Source organism: Pyxicephalus adspersus, chromosome 10, assembly GCF_032062135.1.
Source record: "Pyxicephalus adspersus chromosome 10, UCB_Pads_2.0, whole genome shotgun sequence".
Taxonomy (NCBI): Eukaryota; Metazoa; Chordata; class Amphibia; order Anura; family Pyxicephalidae; genus Pyxicephalus; species Pyxicephalus adspersus.
This window is the reverse complement of record NC_092867.1, coordinates 51,232,200-51,243,420: the sequence shown is the minus strand read 5'-3', so window position 1 is coordinate 51,243,420 and position 11,221 is coordinate 51,232,200. Positions and strand designations below refer to the sequence as shown.

At 37.5% G+C, this 11,221-nt stretch overlaps 2 protein-coding genes across 6 annotated transcripts in view; one reads left to right on the top strand and one right to left on the bottom strand.

Annotated features, from left to right (window-relative positions):
- Nucleotides 1–6: 6 nt before the first annotated feature.
- LOC140340080 (transmembrane protein 17A-like) lies at nucleotides 7–9,697 on the bottom strand. 3 transcript variants are annotated; one of them, XR_011922578.1, is made up of 5 exons: nucleotides 9,401–9,697; nucleotides 4,940–5,043; nucleotides 4,156–4,269; nucleotides 1,680–2,622; nucleotides 610–744 (listed from the first exon to the last, which is right to left on the bottom strand). XR_011922578.1 is itself a non-coding variant. In XM_072425082.1 (4 exons), the coding sequence occupies exons 1-4, from the start codon at nucleotides 9,495–9,497 to the stop codon at nucleotides 511–513; spliced, it is 549 nt and encodes a 182-aa protein (XP_072281183.1). In that variant the 5' UTR covers nucleotides 9,498–9,685; the 3' UTR covers nucleotides 7–510. The 3 variants fall into 3 exon arrangements, 2 of the variants coding, with proteins under 2 accessions (XP_072281183.1, XP_072281184.1); XM_072425082.1 differs by lacking the exon at nucleotides 1,680–2,622 and having other exon boundaries at nucleotides 7–744; nucleotides 9,401–9,685; XM_072425083.1 differs by lacking the exon at nucleotides 610–744 and having other exon boundaries at nucleotides 764–2,622.
- Nucleotides 9,698–9,719: 22 nt separating this feature from the next.
- LOC140340078 (uncharacterized) overlaps nucleotides 9,720–11,221 on the top strand; it is a 52,049-nt gene continuing 50,547 nt past the window's right edge. Inside the window, exon 1 of one of the 3 annotated variants that reach the window (XM_072425076.1) lies at nucleotides 9,720–9,887. The gene's annotated coding sequence lies outside the window, so the exon portion shown is untranslated. The remainder of the gene's footprint in view (nucleotides 9,888–11,221) is intronic. The other 2 variants (XM_072425074.1, XM_072425073.1) reach the window with 2 other exon arrangements.

Sequence of the window (11,221 nt, the reverse complement as noted above, 5' to 3'; positions counted from 1 at the left end):
AGGGACAGGGAGAGGAGGGAGAGGAAGCCGGCTGGCTTAGAAAAGAAAGCCAGCTGGCTTTCTCCTCTAAGCCGGCCGCTTTTTCTTTTAAGGAGAGGGACACCCGACGCTGGAACATGGACCCGACGCTGGAACACGGAACCGATGCTGGATTAGCACAGCGGGACCAGGTAAGTGGGGATTTTAGTGTAGGCGAAAAAATACGGGGTTAACCAAAAGAGCAAAAATATTTAGTGCGAGAAATTACGGGCTTAGCGGTTAGGGGGTTAAGCTGCCATCAATAAAAAGCAGGTGTAGTACAGAAAAGGAATAGTTCCAGGGAGAAGGTTCCTTATATCAACATTTCAAAGTATCTTACGACAGGCACAACCACCTTTGTTGTGTGGCTATTTTCTGCAAGTATGTTAATTATAAAACGTCAGGTAAATTTCAGGTAACACTCATCCACCATAAAGATCTTTATCATTTATCATCCTAACCCAGTGGTTAATAGTTAAATATGCCTCCAGCTCATGCTTGCTCCTCCAAATTTCCAAGTTGATGAAACCTGCCTGCCAGACGTCTAGTAGTCCTTCGTAGCGTGAATGATGACACGGGGATCTGAAAGAACAACAACACTACCAGAAGTCCATGGGATGCCCTCTCCAGAGGCAGTGGCTCTGTTCCTGGGTCAAATAGGAGAAAGAGCAATAGAGGGAGCTGTAAAAGGATACTTAGAAGCCAAAATCCAGCCAGTTCTGGAACCTAAGAGAGATACAAGAAAAAATAATTTAAAATAAAGTTTTATTTGTTTTTTAAATTAGTTTGTTTGCTGTACACTCTTTTTCTAAATTTCATGATTTTTTTTTTCTGACTTTAATTCTCCCACTTTTTGCAAAATATAATTTAGCAGTCATTTCTGTAAATACAGGAGGCACCAAAAGGGGATCCTAGAGATCAGACTAACCTCAATGTAATTTCTAGTTATAAACACTGCAGCTCAAAGCAGCCTCAGCAGACATTATTTTTAACTCAAGTTCTTCAATGTTCCGTATCACATGGTGTCTGGTGGATACAAAAATCTACCTACTTCACACTAGTGTTTACAAAACACAAATTTTACAAAATATTTTTATGAAAATATTTGTATAAATTAAAAAATCACAAAGTGAATATTTGTAGCCCAAAAAATGGAAAAGTAGAAAATATATCAAAAATAACACAGGTCAACATGTCATTTTTATCAGATATAATTTTTTGTGGGCTTTTTATATATTGTGTTAAATTCGTTATAAATAGCCTTGACATATTACAACATTTAACAAGTTTTCTTTTATTAGGGTTGGAGACCGCACTAACTGCGATTGATTTCATTTGTCATTATGCCTAGAAATTGCCTTAATGATCCAGACATTTTCTGTTACGTGTGTGGTTCATTCAAGAGGAAAGCACATCGTCGCCAAATTACCACAGAACCTAAAAAGATATTGTAGAATGTGCTCTGTTTGGGGTGCCTTGGATTTAACGACGGACCAATAGATCTTACAAAAGGGAAAGGTTTATTTACAGCTTAGGATAATGTTTACATATGATTCTCAATACAAAAGGGAAGAAGGTAAAGGGTATATAGGAAAAGGGGAAGGAGAGGGGTCTAGCTCTATCTCTAGCACATGGTCAATCTCTCACACAACCATACACACCAGGGTTTTCTCTCCTTGAACCACACCCCGCTGAAGGTCCAGAGCGAATCACATTGTTGATTCATCCTTGGTGAAGTCTTGATCAAAAGGTCACACAGACTGTCCTTGTCCCAGGCTTGGGATTGTTGTCATATACCCCTGCCCCCTCCAGGAAGACTGAAGTTATAGTGAACAGGTTTTGGCAGAAATTGGCACCAAATAGTCAAACTGGCCAAGGTGTTAATGATCCTCAGGGCTGCACACATGGAAGATCAATCATTGTCTCTGTTAAGCAATCCTTTGATGTTTGAGGGACTGCATCTGTCTCCACAGATAATGATGTTTATAGCTTGTTTCCAAGAAGGCAGAATTGTCTTTACATACAAGTCATATTCATATCAATTTTGGTCACTTCCAACAGATATATAAACTATATTTTGACTGTCCACTTAGTGACCAGGATAAAATCTTGGGCTACACATGCCACCTGTATCAGTTGTTCCAACAGACAGCGTGGCTGGCTAAATCGGTGTAAAGCACCAATGTCATTTGCAATCCCAATGGTGTGGAGAGAATCGCGAGACCATCTAATTGACTGCTATTTTTGCCACGTCAACAAAAGTGGATTCTCAGGTAAAACTAAGCACACAATTGTATATCCCAGCCTCAATTCTGCAAATAGGCCTATTCCCCATGATGATTCATTGCCAGTTCCACTACCGCCACATGATGGACTTGCTTCTGTAGAAGATGATAAGGAATGTGCTGGGGTTGCAGCCAGTTACAACCCCGAATTATCTGATCTTGACTACTTAGACGATGAAGATTCAGAACCAGAGACCTTTACACAAGCAGAGCTGAATGATCTTGTTTGTGATCTAAATCTTTCCAAAGACAAAGCAGAACTTCTTGCCTCGAGGCTTAAACAGAATCACTTGCTTGCAAAGGGTGTAACTGTAACTCACTACAGAAAACAAAATCAAAATTTGACAACGTTCTTCACTAGTCAAGAATAAATTATTTCTGCCACCTCTCCATATCAAGTTAGGCTTGATAAAGAACCTTGTAAAGGCCGTGGGTAAATCAAACTTCATGGGATTTCAGTACCTTGTTGAGAAGTTTCCAAACATAAGCACTGCAAAAATGAAGGAAGGGATATTTATGGGGCCACAGATCAAGACTGTATGGCAGGATGATATTTTCAAGCAATCTCTCCCAGCAGCTGAGCTAGAAGCTTGGGATGCATTCAAGTGGCTGTGTGAAAATTTCCTGGACAACCATAAGTCTCCTGCATACAAGGAAGGAGTTCAGAATCTGCTTGATTCATACCAGAGTTGTTGCATGTCATTAAAAATACATTTCTTGCACTCACATTTAGAATTTTTCTCTGAAAATCTTGGTATGGTGAGTGACAAACAAGAACGTTTTCACCAGGACATTCAGTTAATGGAGCACTGCTACCAAGGTTTCTGGAATGAAAGTATGATGGCTGACTACTGCTAGATGCTGTACCGCGACAATCCAGATAAAGAGTACACAAGAAAATCATACTCTAAGCATTTCTGGAGAAACAATGGTACCTAACACTGTTCAGTAGATCTATACCACAGTGTGCCTTATTTTACTTCACACTGAAGATGTATTAACATTCACTTCAATGGTGTTTACGTTTTAGTACAAAATACAAGCACGTACAATGTTAACTATAATAGTACTCATAACTCAGGAAGTGTACGTGTTAGGGAAAAATTTGAAAACTGATCTGAAATCTGCTTGAAAAGCTGATTTAGAAAAGTTTGCTGTGGTTTCTGATGATTATCAAAAAAAATTTTTGTTGACCTGTGTAATTATACTCTTCATGCTGATTTAAAGTAAATAGTTTAAAATGCAGTTTTTTTTAGAAGATCTAAGAAGTTAAAAGAGACGATAATATTTATAAGGTATTTTAAAATGACAACAAAACAGGTGTATATGTTGATAATCTGGTAAATATCTTTTTACTGTGATCACAACAATTTTTACTAATATAGCTGGGCCCATTTAAACACACTAGGATTGTCAGTCAAATATGCCATTTGTATTCTATAAGCGTTACCCACAATAAATAAGGAAAACAGTTCAAAACCTGAAAAATAGACTGAACAAACCGGTGCGATCTACTATTAAATGTAAACCTCAACAATTAACTTATCTGGCTTGTTGTAGTCTGGTAAATAAATAAATATATATTTATTATTTATAATTATTATATTTATATATTATTTATTTATTTTTTGAACACTTTCTGTTATATCTATTCTAGAAGTAAACAGAAAAATAACTGCTGACCTTGCCCCAAAACTTTCTGCTGACAAGCTTTATCTGAAGACTACAAAAGGCACTCATCCATGTTATGGAATATATAACATTTTTGTTTTAGGATTAGGATTAGATATGTTTTTTTACACAGTATGGGCTCATTTTGCATCAGATATGAACCTAAAACAGAAATAATCACCTTTTCTTGCAGGTTGCCGCTGTATCCAAGAAAAAGTCGAATAATTTCAATCACAGACATCAGAATGAGAAGTGTTACCAAAATAAATTTGTAATGATCAGGAAGAAGTGCATACTGAAATGGAAAGAATATATTAATTACAACACACAAGCTAAAAGAAAATTAAATGTACCTTTCACCTCTATTTATCTCAATAAAAATATTGTTAAAAAAAGTTAAAACTAGCCTTTCTAGCATTGACCACTTCCTCTGATGCATGCTAGTTACAAAGAAGGCTGGAGAAAAGAACCAGCTTGAAATGAAGGACATAGGAATCCAACACTCTTGGAAGTGGAAGTCTAAAGTTGAAAAACTAAAATACAGAGGCAGGGGATACAAGCAGCTGAAGATATGCTGTGCATATAAGCTGTCTTCCACTGTAGGAATCTGCTAACTTGATTTTATTTTAAAACCTATTTAAAACGTCTAAAGTATCTAGAAAAGTGCCAGGGTCTTTTCAGGCAAACCAAATCTACAGCAAAGCATAAAGGTGGCAGCATTCTGTTGAGATTTGTACAGAATATAGGGTGAGAAAATAATAATACAGAGTTAATTCCTAGATGTTAAAATGACTGTATTCCTCTCCTTACTACTTTTACCCTCACTAGCTTTCCAGGGCTTGTAAAAGAAAATGAAATATCTCCACCAATACCATTGCTCAAGGTAGGAATGATGTATGGGAGTTATCATAAGAGAGTACATTGATACATATAATAAAGTTTTGGAAAAGATATTCAAGTATTACCTTTAACTGTAATGCTACAACATCACAGATCCACCAGAAAGGAAAATAAATGCAGTTAAAGTACAGTGACACTTGCAGCATTAGACTTGAGACAATATCAACCTCTGTAAGGAGAAACAAAAGACAGCAAGTTGTAACTTTAGTGAAAAATAAAATACCTAAAGAATTCTAGTTTAAACTTGTAACGGTTTTAAAGATAAAAAAAAAATCTAAATTACACTAATGTCTTAGATTTTGAAAATTGAAGGACTGATAAAAAAAAAACCCAAGATTAATAAATCTTCCAAAGCGAACACCCAGAATAATTTGCTATGACTGTTCTATTTTCAAATGAACATGACAGCTGCAAAATCTTAAGCAGTAGCTCCCTAAAATTGAAATGGCATTAAAGTTACTACTCTGGTGGCCCATGCCCCCCATCTTTATTCAGTTTCAGTAATGAAAACCTTTTTAGAATTTTCAACTACTCTAAGCCTTTAGAGTCTAGCTGCATCATGGCAACCTACATGCCAGTAAAGTTTTGCTTCCCCTCTTCTCCATTAAGACACCTGGGGTCTTCTTGTCTTTATTTAAAAATATGTGCCAAGCAAACATTAATCATAAATCAATCAAAATATAACACAATAATAAAATTATAATATACAAAACATAAAACTATAGTAAGAACATGATAATATAACTAAATTCTCTCTTCAGTGTGCATTCTTAAAGACAAGGATAATTTTACCAATTAAAGATCACCAGTGATGTGCCTTTAAACTGGGCAGAACCTTACCTCCCTGGTACTAAGCTAATTGGAGCTTGAGTAAGAATACCTACTCATTTATTGTTTCCATTAGCCTGCTCAGCGTACACTTTGTTCCACCAAATACGTAAACCTGAAGTGGTCTGGGACTGAATCTCCAGAAACATGTAGTTGAAGGTGCAATACAAAAATCTACACACTTTGTATTTGGTAAGTGCATTCAACATTCTATATTCCAAGTGCCAAATGAGATTGTAGAAGACTTTATCAAATACCTTTAACTGGTTGTTAAGATCTACAATGACTGAACTAATCCTTCCCTCAGTCATGGGTCTGCATTGACCAAAACTAGTATTTTTATGACAAAGTGTATTTACTTGCCTTTACCTTGATAAGGTGATTGTAGTCTTACCTGAAGTGCCTAGCATGGGCACAGCATTAACAAAATGAAACCCCAACAACATTTGTCTCATGGAGCATTTAGCTTTCCTCACCCCATCTTTTTTTTCACCCCAGCTTTTTGTCAAAATGAATATAGGCAAAAGGTGTAAAACAGAACAGAAAATGTACCTAAGAGGAGAAGAAACAACCATCTGATATGATAGTTTGATGAAGATGGAAGGGATAGAATGAGGTGAGAAGTTAGTATAGAACACCTACTGCCCCAATTGCAGTGCACACAAGGAAGCATTTGCCATTTAATAAACAGCTGCTCATCTGGTGTTAACACAGAACAGCCAAAGGTATTGCATGAGAGCTCCCAAATAACTTATTCCAGAATTTTCCTCATTAAAGTGGACCATCAATTTTTACATTATAAAAAGGGTGGCTAAATAGTTTTTTCTTTCTTTACATTTTTTTTAAATTGGAGCCACTGCTGTGGCTGTAAAAACTGAAGGGGAAAGCCTTCTGGCATACATACAACACATATCCAAGGAGGTTGCAGGCTGTTAAAAAAGTGCTGATTTCACTGTACATGCATTAGATCAGCACTTTTGTTTTTTAGATTTGATGAAAGTTTGCCTAATCTTTCAGGCATGCGCAGAAGGGCCTTTCTTGAAATGTATAAAAAGTACCAATCTCACATGTGTGCAGTGAGATTACAGAAAGTATAGTGTAGTGAGATTTACAGAAAGTCATGTCAATTAAACTCACACCTGTACAGTGCAAGACTGAGTGACGTCACAAGAAGAAGGAAGAAGATGGTGGCCCCCCGTGCACAGCCCACACACTGGGTGGCGCGGGACCAATTGGACAAGGGTTGTGAAGAGATCAACAGCTTTCCACTTAAAAAGGTAAATGCCATTTTTTTGTAATGACAGTTCTGCTTTAAGTGCTAATCAACCTAAAAAACCAGCCATAGCAAACAAAAGGCCTTTGCTTAAGTGTGGTGGAAGACAAGTGGAGATCTATTTGCATTATCTTTCGCTTCACAGAATAACATGGGGCCTATTGTGTTCCAAACTCACCAAGGACCAATAGGGGATTCTAATTCTTGAATTTATGTTGTTCTAGCCAAGCCTCATTATTGGTAAGTATAGTTAAAGAAGTGAAGAAAAGCGAGGCTTTTGTGGCTGTAGTTTTAACAGTTAAAATTCAATCAAATTCTATTCAAACAATTAAAAACATCTTTTTATTTAATTTGTGTATACCTAAACATAAGGTTGTATAACAATTTAACATTAATAGTAGCAAGGGGGAGGGAGTCTGACAGGTGAAAACACCTTCCAGTCTCCTCCTGCGGGTGTTACTAGTTTTATTCTAATCCTCCTCCTCGAGCGCTCTCACACGATCAACATAAGGGATTGAGGTTCCCTTCTAAACGGTTGTCACACGTGTTGGATGTATTATATTTTACTTTTATAATACATCTTAAAATTCATAGACAAGATTTCAGCTAGTATAACGAGCACATCTTTATATAGATGTTGAAGGTTTGTCTATTATATTCACACATACATCTCAAACTAAACAACATAGGACACATCCACATTATTGTCCTTTCATCTACCTTATAAAACCCCTTTTTTATGCTTTTCTTTTCCCCCCCTTTCCCCCTCGATGCACCCTATGAGGGATGGGGTTGCCCAATAAACTGAACACCTTTAGGCACGGCATCTGTTGAATGCATGTTTCACCTCCCCTTTTTCTGGATATCTGTCCAGTGTATAAAAGTAAATACTTTAAAATGATTATGATTATTAATTATTTGAATGAATCTGACATGGAATAGAGCTAATATTTTTTTATTATTTTTAGAAAAAAAAGCAAGAGGAAGAAATTAATTATTAATTTCAACTAATACCAGAAACCAACTGCCCAGAGAAATCTCCCAAAATCTAGAATAAGGTATTACCTATTTTATTATTGCTTATATATGGGCACAATTAACTTTTGATACACAATCATAACATAAATTTTCTTATATATGGGTAGATACAACTACAACACGTTATAGAGACTAAAAAACTTGAACTCATATGACAAAAATACTTCTATGCATATACTTTAGTCATAATGGAGCAAAATGGTGTACATACCATACAGTCTTCTCAGGACTGTCGGAAAATAACTTTCGACTGATAAGTGGTACAAACGCAAAAGGAAAGTGAGTAGAACTTTTTACCTACCACTACTCTTCAATGATAATTTTACCTATTATTATGTTCTCTGACTACAACCCTCTCCCCACGTTAGTCAATCCTACCTTATTGAGAGGATCATCAACTATTTTAACCAGAATTGTGTCATTCCTGTCTACATCAAAGTGATGTAAGTTATAACTTAAGACGCATACACACGTGCAATTCTTGTCGTTGGAAAGGATCTTTCACAATCCTTTCCAACGATAAGAACCACACGATGCATGTACATACAGCACCATTCTGCTCTATGAAGGGGGGGGGGGGGGGCGACGGAGCCGCACCCTGCTGCGCACTCCCCCCCTTCCCTTGCATTAGGATAGCTTGTCGTTCATCGTCCATGGATCAGCCAGGACAGAGAAGAGATTTTTTTTCTCTTCTCTGGTCTGCCATATTTATCTAGAATTCTTTCTGTCTCCATCTACCTGTTGCAAGGGGGTAGACTGAGCCTGATTTATTAAATCTCTCCAAAACTAGAGAAGATAGACTACCATGGGTGAACCCGAATGATCCAGAAAACCTGGAATGGATTTGGCCAAGGATTTAAGCATTTGCCAACTAAGAGCAAATGCTTTTTAAGAAACCTATTCCAGGTTTACGGAATCACCCAGGTTCTCCCGTGATAATCTATCTTCTCCAACACCTTGGAAAGCTTTAATAAATCAGGCTCATTGCCTTGCAGACCCAAGGTACACATTCCGTCACACTCCTCAATCAGCATCCCTGCTTTTCTTTTAATTATTGGCAGTAGCTGATGAGGTAGAATAGTACAGTAAATATATGATGACATGTAGTGCAATCCTATGGCTTTTGTGTACATTTTGGGCGTCTGTGTAACCAAAGGTTTGGGGAATGGGCACTGCAAATACAAGAGACTGCACGGCAGACTGCCATCTATGGAATTATTAATCGTTTAAGAAATGCTATATATGACAACAGATATTAGATTCTAGGAAAAAAAAGTTTAGTACTACTAAACACAGCAGCTTTAACACAATATTAGTTTCCTTTCAGGCTAAACAAGGTCTACAGCACCGAAGAAATTTTAAATGACAAAAAACATCAATTTATTACCTGAAGCCTCTGCTAGTTGAATGGTCCTCCTCCCATCAAAAACTAAATTGCGCGTCGCAGAATTTAGTTGACGCCTCACAGTCCCGAGAAGCGCCATCTAGGACCTATATTTACAGGCCGATATTTACAAGCATCGCCATGGTAACCATGCTGTAGAGCATGCGCAACATTTCATATGGCATGTTTATTAAAAGTAGGCGGGGTTAACGCCCAAATTCAGATTGTGGAGTAGATATAAGAGAGGTCAGGGAAAGAGCAAAGACTAAACCGGTCTTCAAGTACAGAACTTTTAGAATATGACAGCGCGTAGAGCTGGTACTCAAAGTTTACATGTCACGCGAGAAGAGAAACTGGATAGTGTTGGCACACGAAGCACCCGGAACATGCAGCTGAAACGCACAACCCGGAAGGGAACGAGATTTGCAGGAAACGCTGGAGACGTTCTTTCCTCGGGAAGTATATAGCTGAGACGCGAGGGAAGTTGGAGGTAAATATATCGAATTGATACAATATTCATTGTAAGTTTAGTTTCATAGTGTCAAACAATAAGGTATTTATAGAGCTCTTGGTTGGCCTGTAGGGAAAATTTGGTTTTGTAGGGGTTGAGCGATTATCTTTGATTTAGTGTATGGGATGGGATCACAAACTCCAGCAAAACAAATGTGACAACTCGCAAAACAATGAATAATCAGTGTTCTCCCCAGCCCCTTTTAGCTGGGTGCTGCACCCCACACTTTCCAGTGACCACCAGTCTGTTTTTGTGTGGTTACCAAAAAGTTCAGTCACAATACAGAGCCAGCCACCTGCCTACATGTTCTTCCCACCCAGTTAAAAAAAAAAAATCTGGGCAAAATTGTATTGTAGCCACCTTTTTTTAAATAAGATATGCACTTATTACAATCGGTGTAGTTTAAAAACCTGTTGCATATTGCTGCTGGAGACTTTTGGTTCTGAGATGGATGCATTTTCGTGATGAGGGAAATTTAAACCCAATATAGCCTTTGCAATGTGCTTGCTCTAACCAGATATGAGGCCACACAGCAATCAGAAAAACTTTAGTGTAAAGTGCATGTATGGACCCTAGATGATTGTTGCCTAGGATTATCGATTGTAATGGTCTCAGAAAATAATCTAACATTTGTATTTTGGTCATCTGGGGGTGTTTAATGAGTCACCGTGGTGGATCACTAAGTAATCAAGCAGAAACGAATGTTCTCGTTTTTCATAAAGGAGGACACAGTGGGTGTCTCCTTCCCACCCTCTGCCTTTCCTTCCCCAATAAAACTGAACAACGCCATCTGTGCAGTGCTGATTTGATCTATAGTTGCTAGAAACTGTCAGTAAAGATCATTTCCAGAAACAGTAATTTTACATCTGTATGCAGCAAGAGGGTGTCTGCTCCTCCCACCTGACTTTAACATATACCTTGTTTTAGCACAGAAGTGCCCGTGCAATAAATTTTATTTAAAAAAGTTATTTGCCAATAAAGTTTGAAGGACAAAAATAGTTTTTTAAAGAAAAACTGCAGCAAATATCCCTCTCTACTGAACCAGCTGTCAAGGAACATCTACTGCTAGCTTAGTCTGCTTACCTAATATTTCCAGACCTCTCTCCTCTAGATTGTAAGAGCAGGATCTACCCCTTCTGTTTCTGTTGCAGTAGTAATTTCCTTCACATTATTTAGGTGTATTTACCACTATCACTGCACCTTTATGTATGTATTCTTAGTCACTATTGTCTATTGTACTTTATCAAGTGGTATGGTAGATGGTTACGCTTTATAAATTATTAGTAAGTGCACATGTTCATAATGTTGTGTAA

Coding starts and splice junctions, on each gene's coding strand:
- LOC140340080 (XM_072425082.1), bottom strand. CDS start 9,497: ATGGCGCTTCTCGGGACTGTGAGGCGTCAACTAAATTCTGCGACGCGC. Junction 5,044..9,400: donor TCAACTAGCAGAGGCTTCAG/GTAATAAATTGA, acceptor TTCTCCTTACAG/AGGTTGATATTGTCTCAAGT. Junction 4,270..4,939: donor TTGTAGCATTACAGTTAAAG/GTAATACTTGAA, acceptor TTTCCATTTCAG/TATGCACTTCTTCCTGATCA.